Here is a 19,607-nt window from a genome sequence, read left to right on the forward strand (position 1 = left end):
TTATGTAAAGTGCAAGTGGACACAAGACATGTTTAGGATCTACAGTTACCGTCAGATTCTCCGAATGAAATGTGGCAAAGGACGATGTAACAATTTCAATTAACAATTTGAAACAGAAGCTTCTATAAATATATACTTATACGGGGTCGCTTATGAGAACAATGTAACATGGGCTTCACTTGCAGTAAATTGGATTTGGATGGATGTTCTTACACTGAGACAACACACAATGTGCCTTCTGAAATAAAAGACTCTCTACTTAAACTGAAATGATATAATATTACATAATAAAAAAAAAAGTTTTAAACTAATTTTACTGTCATTTGAAGGCTTTTTTAAGCATGTCAGCAGCATATAGAATACACATTTTGGCGACAAAAGAAAAAAAAACTAGTTGGTCTTAACAATATGTTGTTATTCTTCTGTCTTCAGTAAGAGTAAAATAAACACAAAGTATTTTATGATCTTTCATATTTCTAGGCCTGTTTGGATGAACACAGCCAATATTCTAGCAATAGTAAAAACATTTTAGACCAATTAGATAAAACAAAAATTTCCAACGGCACACCTGACCATACGTACCATGGCTCACTGGTTCAGAAACACTGCTCTACAGTTTTGATGTTGCCTTTGACACCATTTTGAAATAATTTGCATGACTTGCTGATGAGTTTGACAAAGTTACCCAAAGGAGCAGATCAGGAAATTCTCAGACGTATGCGTGTCTGCACTCCAAGTCCAAAGGATCGGCTGTTCACCTGAGACACGTGCCAAACTAGAGTGTGATTTACAGGCAACAAGGTCTGTGTGACAAATGAGACACTGAGATAAACAGCATTAGGGCGACTGTTGACACAGTCAAAAGATTCAGCTGACATCAGAGGGAAGATGAGCACTGCTTGGAGTGCATTAAAAGAGGCCGTCTGTAGCTAGAGATGTAAAGATGGGCTGTTTATGATCATCCATCTCAGCAGCCCACATGTTGGTCAACACCCTCACTGGCTATTAAGACTGAATACTTCCTGTATTTATTTGCTTTAAGGGAAGAGGACAATGAAGTCCCCCGATACAGTACGGCCATTAAAATGCTGAGTTTTAATGAGCAGAAAGGAAAGGCAGAGAAACTGCATGAAGCTGCTATTTACAATCTTCACTTCCCTCTTCATTGTGAGCTACTGCGTCCGTAGAGATTTTTCTTTAACAATGCAAAAGGGGTGCGAGGTGTGTGTCGACTAAAATGTAAATCATGAACAGAATCGGTGGAGAGGACTTCCAGTGAAAATCCTTCTAAAGCTCAGTCCACACACCTGACAAAAGCGCATTTATCACATGAAACGAATTAAATCCTAGGATTTAAAAAAAAAAATCATTCAGAGAAAAAGTCAAAGTTTGGAGGCAGCAGATACGTGACAGCAAAAAAAAAATGACAAACCAATTTCTATTGAACCTTATCCTTCAGAGAATCTATCATACAGTCAGAACCATAAATATTTGGACAGAGACACATTCTTTCTAATTTTGTTTCTGTACATTACCACAGTGAATTTGAAATAAAACCACTCAGATGCCATTGAAGTCCAGACTTTCAGCTTTTATTCCATGGGTTAAACAAAAAGATAGCATAAAAATGTGAAAAACTAAAGCATTTTTTAAACACAATCCCTTCATTTCATGGGCTCTTAAGTAATTGGAAAATTGACTTCCATGCTATTGCATGGGCAGGTGTGGGTTATTCCCTATGGAAGCGATTCTGTTGCATAATTAAAAATAAAAGTCAAAACCAGAAATGCTTTTTCATTTTCAAAATGAAGCTGCATTTTTTGATTCAAAATTAAAATGAAAACACTACTGGACACTACTGGAAACACAAATTCATATGATGGTTTCCAGATTGTAGCAGCATTTCCGCTTTCGGCGATCGAGAGCTTTGCGCTCCGCTATGCGAAGGCAGCTGCCGGTCCGAAGAAAAAAAGCTTGTCAGTGGTACATCCGAAGGAGGACCTCAGAAGGCGGAAATGCTGCTACGTAGTCCTGAGAAGCTGTGTAAAATCATCAGAAGTTCACAACCATCACAAAGCCCTCTTCTCTGCCGCTAACACAAAGCTACACTGCTCCTGGTGTGCCGGTGTCTGTTAGCAGCCGGACAGACTGAGAAAGCAGTGATGTCATTGCCCCGCCTCCACGCTGGAAATGCTTTTTCGAAATGAATATTGAGACAATGTTCGCAGGGTGGATGTTAAAATGCAAATGCAATCCCCTCTTTGCATTTTCGTTTTAATTATGACACAGAATAAGCAGTTTTTAAGCATAAATGAAAAAGCATTTTGAAGGATTGCTTTTTCAATTAATTTTGAGTCATTTGATGCAGACACAAAATTAAAAAGTATTTCTGTTAATTCATTTTAATTGTCAAATTAGAAATTTTTAAGTGAATTATGCTACACATTTACCAGGTAACTTTTTGAAAATGAAATGTCAAATACCATTTTCATTATCATTTTAATTAAGTGACAGAATAAGCAGTTTTGAAGAAGACAATGAAAAAGCATTTTGGCGGATTGCTGTTTCATTTTAATTTTGAGTCAAAAAAATGCAGCTTCATTTAAAAAAAATGAAAAAGCATTTCTGGTTTTGACTTTTATTTTTAATTATGCTACAGAAATCGCTTCCATAATTCCCTTGTTATGTCATTATGAGTGAAGCAGATAAAAGGCCTGGAGTTGATTAGAGGACTCATGCTTGTATTTTGAAGATTTTGCTGTGAACAGACAACATGTGGTCAAAGGAGCTCTCCATGCAGGTGAAAGGAGCCATCATTAAGCTGAGAAAACAGAAAAAAAACATGCCAGAAATTGCTACAGTATTAGGAGTGGCAAAATCAACAGTGTGGTACATCCTGAGAAAAAAAGAAAGCACTGGTGAAGTCAGCAACGCCAAAAGACCTGGACGTCCACAGAAGACAACAGTGGTGGATGATTGTTAATCATTTCCATGGTGAAGAAGAACCCATTCACAACTGCCAACCAAGTGAACAACACTCTCCAGGAGGTAGGCGTATCAATATCCAAGACTACAAGAAAAAGAAGACTGCAAGAAAGTAGATACAGAGGGTACACTGCAAGATGCAAGTCACTCATAAGCCTCAAGAATAGGAAGGCTAGATTGGACTTTGCTAAAAAGCATCTAAAAAAGGCATTCAGGAGGAGAAAACCCAGCATCTGGTGATGTCCATGAGTTCAAGACTTCAGCCTGTCGTTGCCAACAAAGGGTTTTCAACCAAATATTAGTAATGACCATTTTGTTTTCAGTTAATTCATCTGTCCAATTATTTACGAGTCCATGAAATGAATGGATTGTGTTTAAAAAATGTTTTAGTTTTTCATGTTTTTATGCAATCTTTTTGTTCAACTCATGGAAAAAAACCTCAAAGTCTGCACTTCAATGGCATCTGAGTTGTTTTATTTAGAATTCACTAAAATAAATAAAATAAAAATAAAAAAATTCACTGTGGTAATGTACAGAAAGAATGTGTCTTTTTCCAAATATTTATGGTCCTGACTTTATATATAAAAGTGCATCCAATTCTGCACTTTGTTAATCAATAAGACATTAGAAATGTCTGCACACATTTTATTTTAGATTAAGTCTTTGGTCTGTTTTTATTTCATTCACAATTTGGAAAAAAACAGTTAACAATTATTAATCATTATTATGTGAAAAATCAAGAAATTCTACCACAATAACCTTTAGTTCTAATTTAACAAAAGTCAGCCACAGTTGGCCTCTTTTTAAAACCAATTACGATTGCACATGTTAATTTAACATTTAATTAAAGTTTGACAGAAATTTAAAAATTCAAATTTATGTGCAAATCTGATGTAGCTCTGCTTACAGCTTGTCCCATATGACCCTTTCTTGATTTTTAGATGACAAGACTTTTTTATTTAAATGGGCTGGGATTAAAGTAACATAAAGCACGACAAATTAAATTTTATCTTTACTCATTTTCCTAGTATTTTCTTGCAGTTGGTGATAAAGTTTACCTGACTGCTGGTTTAAGTCAACAGATATAATGAAGATCTGCTGCTTTATAAAAGTTAGAAATAAAATGATTATAATTCTCTTAGTTGAATCTCTATTCATACAATCTACTGTTGTATGTCAGGTTTTTGGCAAAGCTAGTACTATTTTATACATTTAATGCTTATACGATGCTTTTGATGACACAAACAAGTTTATGTAAATAATGAAGAACTGTTATTAACAAAATAAGCAGAAAATCACTCGAAATCCCCTAATTTGACTGAGTGAAATAATCCGACTTTCAAAAACATAAAAAAATGATTTTACATTAAAAAAAGGCAGGAAGGTAAACCAGAGGATATGTGTCTTTTCAGACTTCTCTGCCATTCTGTTTCAGTTCTTGCCAACAAGCAAACAGGTACTATAATAATTAATGTACTTGTCCTGAGAGTTTAGATAAATATATTTAGCAAGATTCATCCTGGGAGTTTTAGCTGTGCTGATTGTTTTTATTTTGTATTCTTTTTTGAAGAAACTGGAAAATTTGGAGAGTAGCTAATTTATTAAGAAATAACCTTTCAGAGCTAGAAAAAGTTGTAGGAAAGTAAATGTTTTTATAAAAGAAAAGTTAGTAATAACAACAATGAATTCTTATGAAACTTTTAAAAGGCTGTCAATTCTCTAACATAATTAATTTGGCATTTTTAATATTTTACTGGGTTGTATCTTTTTTCTAACTCAATATTAAATATCAACTGCAGTCATCTTTAAGTGACCGTGTAATTCCAAACAGCATTAGCTGTATTAATACATGAAGATCAGCAAGTTTCTAAATAATCATTTTTTGTTTTCACAAGGAATATAGTTTATAGGTTGATGTTGGCTAATGGCTGAACCAGCAAAACAAGCAGGATGGTTTTGTTTGTCAGGCTTTCTGCTGGTCATACTTCAAAAGTGATCAACAGTACTAGTTTCCCAATACTGCTTGATTCCAGTTGGAACATGTTTTGTTCCTCAGAACCCAAAGAGTCCAGATTCACATGTGAAAAAAGAAATGATAAAACACAAACAAGTTGAAGAATCAAATCTGGGAGATCAGGGAAAACCAGAAGAGCTGGATGTCCATCAGGAAAAACAAAGCTGATCTGGTACGGTTCGTGGAACAGATATTATATAGCATATTAAACGACTTGGCATGAACACAGTGGATACACCAGCTAGAAGAATGACCCTTCAAAATAAAAGTCCAGAGGGGAGTGTAAAGTTCTCACTTTTTTTTCAGCTGTAATGAATTATCATGCCACTTACTGCCACACTGTTTGTTCTCCTTCTAATAAGTGTAACATTGCAGCTCAGATCAGGTGTACACTACATTGTTGTGATATTATTGAAAAAAACTTTTCTTTATGTAATCAGTGATGAACTTTATACCGACAAAAATGCTTTTGTGGGCGATGATGATGTTTACATTTCTTTCTTTTGCTCTCTCTGTAATCCGTGTCATGGCGCATGCACAGACTTGAGATTGCTGTATCTTTTACGGGCATTACTAATTTCTATGTAATCCTCCGTGACTGTTTTCCAAAAAAAATAAATATAAAAAAAAATGTTTAACCCTCTGCTTGAACCCTTTATTTTATTAATCCAGGTCATGGAAACACCCATCCCATCTTTTTTTCCTTTACAGTCCTGAATCAGTTTCAGTACCCTATCTATGAACTACCAGTGAGCTACATGTTAGCAACAATGTTATGCAATTTTAAGACATTTCTCCCTTTTTTCTATATTTAACTGTTATTTAGCTAAATTTCAAAGAAGCGCTTGCATTCCAGAGCTGCAATAAAATGCCAAGAAAGTTGGGATAGTGAATTTTTGTATCGCTTTTGTTATGCAGTCATTCTTTCTCTCATTTACAAGACAATCATGGTGCTGAAGATAACTAGATAGTTTTATAGGTTTTGCTGTCTCATTCATCTCTTTATCTGTGAATACCGAATATCAGGAGTGCTGTGAGCTTCTTTAGTGCCCTCCTGTTTCTTAACCAAGCCTCGGAAATGTTTTTATAGTATACTTGTACTTTTTTCATTATGACTTGTGAATTCAAACCAACAATTGTATTGTCTGCTGGTTTGTCATTTCTAAAAATACAGTTTAAACCCTATGCATATGCTACTAAATTCGAAAAAACTCCCATAAAATGACTCAATTTCAATTGTAATTGATCTAAATTGTTTGAAAAAAAAGACTTTTATTACACATTTAAAAGTTGAAAAAAAAATCAGTTATTTTTTATGCTATGACAGCCATTTGTGGTTCATATATAGTATGACTCCTGAAGGAAGACACTTCCCTTGTTCCCTTTTGCATGCCGTGCACAATTACCCTCTCCACTTTGTTGTTCTTGCAGCCTGTGTTGATGTCTACGGGACACACTCCAATGTACACCTCAGCTGTTTCCACACTGGTAAGAGCACAGCGATGTGTGTTGCTCTGAGGAATCATCATCGTCCTTCATAAGCATCGTGGTTTCTACCATCACTCCTTGACTTTTTCATCCACCATTGTTGACATGCATCCCCCCATTAAGTCTTTTCTGACCAATTTAAGACACCACAAGCCTCTCCTTTAACAGTTTTGTTCTGGCTGACTGATGGTTTAGGGCCTGAAACCACATGATGGAAACTGAAAAGTTTCAACTCTCAAGCTTATTTTCTCTTATTTCATTTCATTCTTTTTTATATAAAAACACCAGCATGTGTGCACTTGTACTAACAAATGTTTTCTACTAACAGTGTGTTATTGTAAAGCAAAAACTTCAAGTTTGAATACAGAAATGAATCCTGGACTAACAATATGGATGATGTTAGGCTGCAGCCTGTAGGTGGCAGTGTTACACTACTATGAGTGTCTGTCATTATCAAAGGAGAATATTATTGCATCAGAATAACCTTTTTTGTGATTAGAAGAGTTTCTTTAGCACCATGTGTTCTTTTTGTTTCTGAAAATCATCAAGAGCAAAATAACAGCAGAAAAATATGATGAAAGTGAGATATTTCATTAGATTGAAAAGTTCCAAATTAAAATATGGACCTAAAGAAGCTTTGAGTGCATATGTTAAAGTGCAGAAAGTGTCTTTCTGGCTCATGCTTCAGTGCCTGACCTGATTTTGATTTAATTAAGAAGTGTGTGCTTTTAATTAAACACCACCATGTTTGAGATGATCTGCACTTTTCTGGCATTCATTCATTCAGTCATGCATTCTTTTATAGGAGGACAGAAGTAACTACATGCATTTGATTTCTTACCATCTTCAGCTAAAGTTTGCACTCTCTGCAAGATCCATTGCGGCGATGCCTTTGTTTGACCGATGTCTTTGCGTTCGGCAAACTGCCCGCGTGGATGTCATTGATGTGTCGACAGCCTGTCTCTTTATTGGTTTAATGGTGTGGGGTTTGCCAAAACCCTTTCATACCCCACTGATTTATGGGTAAAATTGCCTCTAGAGGCAGTCTTTGGGTTTTATTAATGATTTGGAAAAGAAGAGCTTGATCTTGAAATGTCATAAATGCAATTTAAAACTTCTTATGCATTGCAATTAGACTTGTGTCTTACGTAGCTCTGAACTTCTCAACTGTTTTTACTTTTCCCATATTAGTTAATCTAATAATCCTACTTTTGACTTGATGGGACATTGGAAGTCTGCCTGCATATATATGAGGTAGAGTCAAGCTACTTGATTCCAATTTCAGCAAAGTTCCAAATCTAAAAGACTCAGTTCCCTGAAATGTGATTACAAAATGTTATATTAATTGATGTCAGGTCTGTACCTTAATGATCAAATATCTTTGTTAGTCCTCTTTAGATTGTAGCAATAATTGAAGGAATTGCAATGATCACAAATCTACACACTTCCTAATCTTTGATCCGGTTAGATATACTCACAGACATAATGTGCTGCTGGGGGAGATTTTCCACACTTTGGTTTTAATTCATTTGTTCTTCTGTTGAGCTGCATGGAAAAAGAAAAAGGTGCTAACCAAATGTGGAAAAGTTTCAGTAAAAAAAGACGATAAAAAACAATAAAAAGTGGGGCATTGTTGTTTTGTTTTTTTTACACATGGTTGGAATAATTTAATAGGTTAATAATTTAAGAGAGGATACATTTGCAGTAACTTGAACAGAATGAGACTGTAGGCTTGGATCATGAGAAAAAGGCATATTGTTTTTTTTATAGCTGCATTTTGTTGTTCACTCTTGCAGCTCTTCATGGCTGTTTTGAATCCTATTAAAAACAAGAGTTCACTTGGATGAGAAGCATCTTACTGTTTTTGCAATGCTACATCAACTTAAAAGCCCATTTGTAAAGTTAAAAATCACAAGTTTCTCATAAGAATATATCAAAATATTAAGTGCAGTTTCCTGTATTTGTAGTTGCATCTACTCTAAAACTAGGTCAACAACTCTTATATACCGGATGAAAAGTTAAGCAGATTTTCCTTAATGTGGTGCATGTTTTTTTTCCTTTGGACTTGATAGAAGTCAGATTTGATTTTTAAGTATATAGTTTTGGACATTTTTTGGCTCTTGCCCAGGGGTATTTGTGATAACTTATTTAACAAAATTGATTGTTAGCATATGTGTCAATATTTTATTGCAAAATAGATTTTTTAAATTCATGCAGCAGGGTTTTTACTACCTTATGAACCAGTGTATTTTCTGTCACAAAAAAGCTCATCTTTAAACCCCCTTTTTTCCGTCTGCTCCCGATTCACAACAATTTTATTGGAGTTTTTCCTTACCAAGAAGGAGAGTCTAACAGCAGGGATGCTCAGGGTCTGCCTAGTTTAGTATCTCAATTAGCTTTTGTTCATATTTTATGACTGGTTCTATGTATTTGTGCAATTATTGGTGTGAAGCCCTTTAAGACAACTGTGTTGTGATATTGGGCTAGATAAAAAATTTGAATTGAATTAAAGAATTTGGATAAGGAAATCCTCAGAAATGCAATTTTAAGCTTAAGTTTCTTTATATATTAGAAATCAGAAAAATGCAACAAGAACACCCAAAACACTGTTTTTTTATGGGAGTGGGTCTTTAATTCTGTTCATGATTGTTAGTGTGAGTGACTGTTACCAAGTGAGAAAGGACTTTTATCACATCTAACCACAGAACCCACTTTTTATACCTGCTCCACATATAAAATTAGAATATTCTGGAATTAGAATATTCTAAAAAAAAAGGTACGACTGTTGAAGTGGGAAAAAAATCTGTTTTTTTTCTGTGCATCTTTTTTTTTTTGTTCTGAACTCTTTTTTTTTTGGTCAGAATCCAGCGTTTATTTTTATTTTTTGTTATTTTTCCACCATCCTGACTTTTCTTTAATAAATGTGTAAAAATGTCCCTGCAGCTTTGGTTTAATTACCATGCAGCTGCAGCTCGTGTCCTCTGGGAGAGAAGGAGGGAAGGAGGCAGAAAAAAAATTCACTTAGAGTGAGGAGGAGAGAGCTGCTCAGGCAATGCAATGTAGTGGCACACGGTGAAAAGATCCTTGCATGGAGAAGGATAAAAAAAATTAGATATTGTAGGTTAAAAGGATTATATTTAACAGAACAAGGGCATCAGCTGACAGCCTTGTCCTTAAGCGTGTTCTTACATGAGTACATTTAGTGTGCACGTCTCTCTGTCTGCACTGTGCATAAGTATTACAAGCGTTTCGGTGCATCTGTCTTTAAAGTGTATGTTTGGCCTGCAGAAAAAGCAACACTCCCTGTTTAAAATACCCCAATAAAGTAAATATTAGATGAACAAAATCTTCCGATTTGCTCAGTGATCTCATTGCTGGCTGCTGTAGAGTCTTTTAGATTAAACGTGTAGTTTGACAGAAAAAGTGCTTTTAGAATTAATTATCGACTGTACCTGCACATCATAAACCCCGCCCATGGCCATTTGAAGAAGTCTGTCCTTTGAAGTTCAGTCGAATAATAGTTGCTCTTCCTCTCAGATCAGCTGCACAGACTTTATGCAGAGAGACAGCTAATTAACAGCCATCAAACTTCCCTGCTCCCTCTCTCTGGAGCTGAATGGGAGGGGTGCAACTCAGTGGCAGCACTCTTTTTCTCTCTGAGCACAGACCTGCAGCAGGGACCTTTCCTCAGCCACCAAAAGCCAAGGACGCATGGATGTGATCGCAAATGCTATGTGATTTTTGTCACTCAAGGAGAATTTTTAAATCAGGATTTTTATTTATTTATTTATTAATTTGGAGTTAGACTTCTTTAGAAAAAAACAGCAAGAAGAAGGCATTCATTGGGCTATGCTCCGTGGATTATTTGAAATGGATTGAAGGAGGTTTCCTGTGTCTTAACTGAAGCCATGTTTGCTATTATGTTTTATTTAGGCTAAGTGGAAGTTTAGAAGGTTTAGTTGAAATAGATACATGCTACCTGAGGCCGTTTACTCTCTGTGGATTTAGACCAAATGTCATGGGAAAACCGAGACCCAATGGATGACTTTGCTGCCACACTTCCCTGTGAAGTTTTCAAAGCCTTATAGGGCCTTGTTCACATAGTTTTGTTGGCTGTAAATTGCTGTATTGTTTTAGCAGTTAAGACTTTATACAAAGTAAAATGTTGATCTCGGTGTGGTATGCAAAAAAGATGGGGAGCCGCTTTCTTAACAACATACGGAAGGCCAAGAACTTTCGACATCAAAAAATGGTAGGCAAGTGTTTAAAATATATCTGTACATGTTCTAAAGATCGGTTTCCATTGTTTACCATGACCTTGATGCTACGTACACGCATGTGATGCTTTTAGCATCAGTGTTCACACTGGCCTGTTGCTACCTGATACAGTTGGAAGAGGCTCAATGCGAAGTGGTGCAAATATTGTGAATTTTGTTCTTTTTCTTTCACAGCTCTATTCTGATACATGAAAGACTTAATGTCATATAATTCTGGCCAAATACAAACTGCAATTATTACTTCATGATCAATTTACAACCAGTTGGCACTTCTATGAATTGAAAAGAACACCACCCATAGGTCACTACCAAATCCAAGTCCCTGATTAGTCAAAGTTCAACAGGTTTAACTTTCAAAGCAGGTTCGATGGCAGCGCGTTTTGCACGTAGAACCCAAAAATGGACTGAAAAACTTGCATAGTGACGCGTAAATGCACGTTTTTAATGCAGAAGCCTGAAATGCACATTTGCATAGACTTTTAATTGGAATATGCATTGCTTCATGCATGTTAAAGTAGCAGGACAAGAAGTACAAAAGCTTTTTGACGTGTTTTTATTTTCATCACTAATCCATCTGTAATAGTTTAACATTTCACTTTTTATTTAAATAAACGCTTAAATGTAGATGTGTGGTCAATAACTGGTGCTGATATCTGCTCATTCATCAATTTTGAAGCGAGTTAGTAATCAAAAAGTGAAGATTTATTGTTTCATTGAGGAATAAAAAATGAAACATTCTAGTCTCAGCTGCTGCTGCTGTTTTGCTCACAATAAGATGAAGAATAGAAATCTTAATGAGGCTTTATAGTGCTTGTTTATTTTATTACACTTACCTGTGATTGAAAAAAACATTAAGTAATAATTTTTCAGACCTTTGACATCCATTATCAAAAGATAGCTGCTGGTCAAGAATAAAAAATGCACGTTTTTTAAATATTTAATGCAAGATATCATTTTTCGCCTTCACACTTTGCTCATTCAGATGCAGGTACGCATCAACTTGCATGTCTGCTTTTGCTTCACAGAGGTGCCTCAGCTCAGACATTTTAACTGCACTGTGCTCATAAAGCTGCCCACTCAGCTGCTGCTGCCAAATCCATTTTTTCTAAATGAGCTGTGTGTGTGTTTTTTTATACAGCCTATTTAAGTGTAAGTCACATTGATAGCATTTATATCTCAAGAATATGTTGTTGGAAATAAAACATTGCTGCCTCTTTATTGCATCTTCGCAGATGCAATCGTGCACCGACCTATATTAAAAATAGAAACATATCACAGAAAACGTATTTTTTCATGTGCGAGTTCTGAAAATAATCCTTCTGAAGTTCATTGTGTCCTGGGTGTGGACAAACAGCAACACTGCCTGTGGAGACGAGCCAGAGGACAAAGCTGAATCAGTGGTGCCAAAATATAGGTGGGCATTTCTGGCCAAACAATATAAATCCTAACAACCTCAGTGCTGAAAGGCTTGACAGAGCAGGGAGCGAAAAGAGGGCTTTGTCAAAATTCCCTGCAGGGAAACTGTCTGCAGCAGGCTTAGATTTCTTATCCTCATTCTTTTTTTTCTCAAGATAAGTACATTTTTGACATAGCATTCCTTGACAATGAACGCAGGACACGGTTATACAGAGAGACACCCAGCAAGAAGACAGAGCACTTTGACAGTCTGTGACTTTTATTTATTTATTTTATATTCATCAAACAGCTTAATTATTAACATAAAGGGAATCCAAAAATGTAAATACATTTTTCCAAACAGAGACAGAATGGCGTATTGCAGCTTTGTCCTGCAATAACAGTCAAGATAGAACCAGCAGAACCTTTACTGATGAGGAGAAAGAGGAATTCACTTAAAGAGTTTGTTTAGTTCTGCTCCAAAATAAAGCATTTCAACAAGGACAGATCTCTGGAGTGTGAATAGAATAGAGATTTTTTGTGATGAAAAAATGTGTATGAAATAAATTCACATTCTTTGGCGGATGATGTCCTGCATGCTGGCGGGATAAGCTCAGACTTTAGATGAATAAACCCCAGAGCCTCAACGCTGACGCTGGATTAGGGCCAGTTTATGACAAAGTCCAGGTGGAGGACTGGGTGGAAGCGGGCTGGCAAAATGATCTTGAATGTAAAGAGATAAATATTCATGAATTTAAAAGCCAAAATACAATTGGCTCAGAAAAAAAGGCTGGGAATTTAGCCATTGGTTCAGAGTGAAGGCTTAATAGACGAGTGGCGTGCAGAGTGAGTGACGTCAGGACCCAGCATACCTGAAAGTGAGATGGATCGTCATTATTGAAATTGCACCAAAGCTTCACCAGACTTGTGCATTGGGTTCTTCAGAGCAGCTGAACTTTTAAAAGTTTGATCATTGACTGCATATGAGAACACGACTGAGTGTGACGTCACCCATAGAAAATGACTTATATCTGGCTCCAAATGCAGTCAATATTTTTATGGTAACCTCTCTCGCCAATCAGTAGTGAGCTTGTTGGCCGCTCTGAAAGCGGCCTCGGAAGAATCTGTCAGTCAACCGTTTCAACATAAGACCATACTTCTATCAAGGCATCTGATTTGTCAAGTTGAATAACTTGCAATAAAGAAAAAAAATAGGATCGGCTATGTTAAAAAGGTAGCAAGGTAGAATGGTTATTCTTACAAATAAAATGACTAAGTAGTAGCTGCCAGGTACTTCCTGTTTGGAACACGAGGGGGGAGGAGTCACTCAATCCAGTTCTCATGTATAGTCAATGATTTTGATTCGAAAAACATCTCACTGGTAACCTGAGTACCGGTAACTTCTCCTTTGGGTGAGCAGCAAAGCATCTTCTAGATGTCCAGTTTCAGTCCAGTATGTTGTGACAAATTGCTGCAGTCACAGTTATTCTGCTTATTTGTTCAATGTGTATATAAAACGGAAATCTAGAACCAATTAAGTCAGAGTGATTGGCTTGAAAACATTGGATAGAAGTTCCAATTTATACTTAAATTGGCGTACTTTGCTTTACAGGGATTTCCCTTCCTTGCTTTGATAAAAATGCTCATTTTTACATGCATTGGTCATATTGTAGCTTTTGGATAAAAATCAATGAAAAGTTTCGATCCTATGTAAATGTTTTTGAATTTCTTTTTTCAGTTTTATGAATTTATGCCCTCAGAAAATTGAATTGAATTTGACACATTTTTTAGATTCAAACACTTCACTAATGAGAGCACACGTTAGAATAAAAGTAAACTACAATGTACATTATTGTAATTGTACTTTAAGACAACTTGGATGCATGAAACGAGTTGTGTTAAGAGCAAAGAAAATGAAGTGTGTGTGTGCATGTATATGTGTCAGAGCTGTCAGGTCTGTGAAGGTCAACAGGCTGATTTTTTTGCAGCTCTTTGCTGTTGTAAGCACTTTGGATTCACTGTGCCTTTCTCATGCTAATCAGTGTCACAAATAGCAGGCTGCAATCTCCCAAAAGCTCTGAACAGAACTCTGCTTTTACATCTTGAGGCTTTCGTCCCTGTAATTCTGGGAAATCAATGGGAGAGACATGAATGAATGAGTGAGATTACATAACAAAAAAAAGGTGGACAGATAAGGCCACTGTGTAATGGTTAAAAGTGCTTTTATGTTGGTAAAATGTAGACATCGTTCCATCTTTGGCACCATGGGAATTATAAAATAGAAACTTTAAGCCTTGGCAAGATTTTAGAGTGCATTTGTATTTTTTTAATTCTATCCTCAGGAGGAAGAACAGAAAACTTAAGGAAAAGTGCTGTTTTTGCCTTTTGATTATTTTCTGACAAGTTCAGAAAAATGTCTTAGAATGTCACCCTCCACCACACACACACACACAATAATAAACTGATCTGCAAGACCGGGTACGTGGTGGTAGTGAAGCTGGACTCCTTATAGACAGTGATGAAGAGAAGGATGCTTTAAAAGCTGCTGGAAAACTCCACTCATCCCCTCCACCTTCTCCTGAACTAACGCAGGAGCACATGAACAGCTAGACTAACAAGGACTGAGAGCCACAGAAGGTCTGTCCTTCCTGTGCCAATTAAATTGTTTAAACCCTCTGTGAAAACCTGCATACCTGACAACATTTTATAATAATTTCCTACACTGCTAATTTCGCACTGCATTGTTTTTACAACATAATTTCTGAAATCTGCTAAAAATTCAATTTCGCCATGATCAGAATTCTGATTCTGATCAAGTAAATTTGGTCACACAAACCATGTGTGTCTTGTCTATAATTACATTTCAGAACTGCAATTGTTTACATTTTCCTGTTGTTCCAGTAACGTTGCCAGTGAATATCCTCACTGTGAGAACGTTAAAAGTTGTTTTCTTTGCAAAGATTTTAATCAATAGCGAGAATCTAATATGAGAATGTGTGGGAACCAGCCAGTGGCAGAGCTATAACATTTTAAATGGGGGGATGGGAGGGGAGTAGAAGACCTTGGAAGGGCGTCAGCACAGTGTAAGGTCAATAAAAATGAAAAAAAAAATGTTTTGTTTCAAAACAATTGTATTATTTTTGAGTTATTATTATTGAGTTTTCCAAAGTTAATTAATTCCTTTAGCCATAGCATGGATACAGCTCTGATATTGGCTAAGGCCAGGGTGCTGACGACCCAGATGGGTCGGGATATGCAATACAGGCAATACAGGAGCGTAGCAAATTATTTGAGGGGCTCAAGATGTTATTCAAAAATATTGTTTTTCTTACAATACTTCAAAAAAGCTTTTATAGATGATTTCTCAATCTTGGTCGATAATGATACTAATATTGACTCAAAAATTTGGGAGGCAAGTGTCAAATCGTCTTGCTAGGGGGCATGTGTCCCCCTTGCTCACCAATAGCTCCACCCCTGTAGTCAGCTCAATGTCTGGCATTTTGATTTTTGTGTAATGTAAAACATTATTAATTCATTTGGTGTAGCTCCAAATAGACTCTTCAGACTTCCATACATGCAAAAGTTGATACTGCTTTACCTATAATGCCTGTTTTCTACCAGTTTATGTGCTGACATCATCATTCAAGTGCTTTGTCACCATGTATTTCATCTGTGACGGTGCACAGTCCATGCATGCCAGTCCTGAACCAGCGGGTGGGCGAGGAATGCTGGCCCGCCTCCACAATATTCACATAATTGCCATTTAGAGAAACCAGCAATTTAGCCCATACGCTAATTAAGCTGTAGCAAAAGAAAGCAAGCACACAAATGTAAATGGAAAACAATGCAGCTTGCATGAATTATGTTTGTGTCCACTTTGAAAGATTGTAAAAAATAAAAAAAGACCTGGAGTAGAGCTCTTTATCCTGTTGCAAGGTAACACTGAAGTGAGGTCTGTGTTATCACAGCTAAGAGCTGAGCTGGCTGTAATTTCTGGCTGCAGCTTTCAGCCTCACATTTTCCGCCACTGCTTCTTAATGTCTTCTCTCCGCACCTGCAGGGAAATACTCCTCCGGTGGTTGTGAACACTGACACGCTCGATGGCTCCCCATATGTAAGGATTATGTCTAATAATTACTCTTCTGTGTTATTGTCATACAATCAAACAGATGGCTTACCTGTATTCCTTTATTTCCCAGTATTCATTTGTACCTCTAAAGTCTTAAAAAATGTTTGAATAAATTTCTTTAGAGATGGCTTTCCCACTTGAAACCATGAACTGTGATGGATAAAAGTTCTGGGATATTTTAGGGCATACTTGCATCATCTCAGCACCAACAGACATTTTTTCTAGGTCACACAGTAAAACTATGTGTTCATTAAGTTAGTTCCTCTTCTGGGGTGTTTTTATTTGAGTGGGAAGTTTAGCTAAGTTGTTTATTCTACAGTCAAATTAGGCTAAAATAGTCATGCTGCAATTGCAAATAAAAATATTTCACTCTTTAACTCACTAGATCATGACATCTTTTAGACAACAGCCCAAAAAAAGTATGAGGACTATACATTTTAGAGCAACATATAGAAACGTATAACTTTTTAGATTGAAATTCTGTCACTGTGACTTAATCAACATTTTCCACAATCAGGTAAACGGGACAGAAGGAGAAATCGAGTATGAAGAAATCACTTTGGAAAGAGTGAGTCAGATTTTTTTTACAGCTTTAAACTGTATATGATTATTTTAATACTATGTCTCTTCAAAACCTCTGCCTTTGCCACTGCAGGGTAACTCAGGCCTGGGTTTCAGCATAGCAGGGGGCACGGACAACCCCCATGTGGGTGACGACCCCAGCATCTTCATCACCAAAATTATCCCAGGAGGAGCAGCCGCTCAGGATGGACGGCTAAGGTGAAGTCACACAGCGGCATGCGCGTGTGCCTGCAGCAAATATGTGATTCAAATGGAGAACGCCTGGTGTTTTTATGTCAACAAACACACCCAGAGAAGAAGTAGTTTACCATGTTCTTTTTACGTCCAAAAAAATGTGTACCTCCACCCGCTGCGTAGGATCAAAGTTGCATCAGAGAGGAAGCACTATTGTTAAGCAGGTTTCAAAATAAAAGCGATATCTCTGAACTTTTCACTGCTCTGTATGAAACAAACATAAATTGAGGCCCATAGAAGTTAAATTCAATGAAGCCTCTTTGCCTACAATTAAAAAATATTGGTGTTTCTCCAGGTGTTTGCACGAAGATTTAGCCTTCTTGAGAAAATGGATCTCTTTATGAACTGTTTTGCTGCTCATGCTGCAAGAAAGACATGATGCACGGAGGAATTCTCTGCTGTAAAGCTGACCTGAAAACGTCTGTCTGAAATCACTGATTAGGCCAAAAAAAGCTGTAGTTTGGCCTATTATAAGAGCTTCTGTTTAAGCTTAATCTTTTCTGTCTGCCACAAGTAACACCTTTCAAACACTGTGGGGAAAATACATGAACCACATGCAAAACATTTAGGGAAAAAAACAATCAGAGAAAAAAAACATCCTTGCAATGTATTATTTTTAGGTGGGTTATTGTAGAAACTATTCTGGAAACTTATTTCAAATATGCTGTTGTGCAAGTACACAGTTCTTAGTTCATAATTTACAAAAGTATTGATCCCTTGCAGTCATGTTTGAAAATGACCCTTAAATTGTCTCACGTTGTGCAAATTAGCCTGTTAGAAGACCATCATAAGATACATTTTTAAATGCTTTTGTCGAGTTTCGTGGAAAATTTTCTTATTTTAATGTGTACAAAAAATAGTTTTTGGTTCTGGGTTTTTTTCCACTCAAAAAGTTTGTTTTAAATATATTTCCAGAATTTCTGGTTGCAGCTTTTCTGGGGTAGTTCTACTGTAATGTCAAAGTTGGGTCCAGAGGTCAAATTATAATTTTGTGGGAATAACCTTCACTGGAAAAAAATGGCCTAAAAATGTACAATATAAGATGTCTGTCTTTGTTACACATGACAAAATCTGCCAATGGAACTAGTAGACTTTTTCATAGTAAGATTTCTAGAAATAAATTGTGATGTCCTGCCATTTAAAGGTAAAATAAAATCTTGAATTTAGCTACAAATGCTAACATTAAGGTGTATTTCTCAGGTAAGTGGAAATAGTATCTCTTAGAATAATTGTGTATAGCTCAAAAAAGTATTTAACCCTTGTGCTATCTTAGATGACCCCATCCTTGCATTGACATGTTCTCCCTACCATGACAAAGGTGGATAAAAGTGGAAAGATTTCATGTAATCCATGGACACCAGCTAGGTTCTCAAATCCTTGAAGAAAAAAGGTTCAGCGCACTGTCTAGTGGGTCTAGATGACTCAACTCCCAATGTTAAAGTGCCTAGGATGGCACAAGGATTATAATAAGTATATTTATACACTTTCCTCCCAAATGTATCCCATTTGAAGCACTGCAATAGTCAACTGAATGTATTTTTAGTCCATAACCATCCTAGACTAGAATTTGATTAATATTAAAAAGAAATTTGTCTTAAAAATGATGTAAAAAAACGGTCTAGTTACCCTGAACCAAGCAAGTCTGTTTATCTGTCTATTTGAAGCAAGACCACTCACCATTTACAAGCTCAAAAAATCTTGGCTTAAAAATCTTAGGTAAGGGTAAAAGGGTCTTGGTTCCTTAGAAATATTGCTTAAATGATGATGTTTTCAAGATCAAATGGCTCAACATCATATTCAATATTTATCATCTTAAAACAAGTTATTGCATCTCAAGTTTTATTAGATATGTAAATTAGAAACTAGAAAAAAAATACTTGGTGAGTTTTGTGTTTTGCTGTGTTATGTGACTGCTATTGTAAAAAATATTGAAGCTGCTTCCTGTTTAGATACGTTTTCTACTAAAGCTAAACTGAAGACTCCAAAGGCGCTGAGCAAACTTTGAATTCTACCTACTTAAGGTTTGAGTTAAGGGGATATGGACACATGTCTGCAGTGAAACTGGATCTCCAAGCTACATCTGGAGATTCACCGCTTCTGACCCTCATTGCTGGAGGATTAAATACTTTCCTCGCCAAATCGAAAGGACATGATGGATTCTTTTTTCTCACAGTCTCCTTATCTCTCCTTCCATTTCTCAGCGTGAATGACTGCATCCTGTTTGTGAATGATGTCGATGTGAGGGAGGTGACACACAGCCAAGCTGTAGAGGCTCTTAAGGAGGCAGGTGCTATTGTCCGCCTCTACGTCCTCCGCAGAAAACCAGCAGCAGAGAAAGTCACTGAAATCAAACTTATCAAAGGTCCGAAAGGTATGTGGAAGCGAGGAGTGGCGTACAGCAGCAATGCCTTTGTATGGCCTAAGCTGCACCCTCTGGATTTAGTAAATCTGCTCAGTGTTCGCTCTCACCTCCTTTTTGCTCACTTTTTGCTTCTCTCATCTC

The 19,607-nt window shown here is 36.5% G+C and overlaps 1 protein-coding gene across 7 annotated transcripts in view; it reads left to right on the plus strand.

The window, feature by feature from the left end:
- Window positions 1-19,607, plus strand: part of dlg4a (discs, large homolog 4a (Drosophila)) — a 110,524-nt gene that overhangs the window by 75,028 nt on the left and 15,889 nt on the right. For 4 of the 7 annotated variants that reach the window (XM_078930601.1, XM_023962371.2, XM_023962373.2 and 1 more), the window contains exons 3-7: window positions 6,431-6,487; window positions 16,220-16,273; window positions 16,806-16,856; window positions 16,944-17,068; window positions 19,306-19,475. In XM_078930601.1, the coding sequence (XP_078786727.1) occupies window positions 6,431-6,487; window positions 16,220-16,273; window positions 16,806-16,856; window positions 16,944-17,068; window positions 19,306-19,475 (457 nt within the window). The remainder of the gene's footprint in view (window positions 1-6,430; window positions 6,488-16,219; window positions 16,274-16,805; window positions 16,857-16,943; window positions 17,069-19,305; window positions 19,476-19,607) is intronic. The other 3 variants (XM_078930602.1, XM_023962372.2, XM_023962369.2) reach the window with 1 other exon arrangement.

The sequence above is a fragment of the Oryzias latipes genome, chromosome 14 (assembly GCF_053564925.1).
Source record: "Oryzias latipes strain Hd-rR chromosome 14, Olatipes_Hd-rR_3.1".
In the NCBI taxonomy this organism is placed as follows: domain Eukaryota; kingdom Metazoa; phylum Chordata; class Actinopteri; order Beloniformes; family Adrianichthyidae; genus Oryzias; species Oryzias latipes.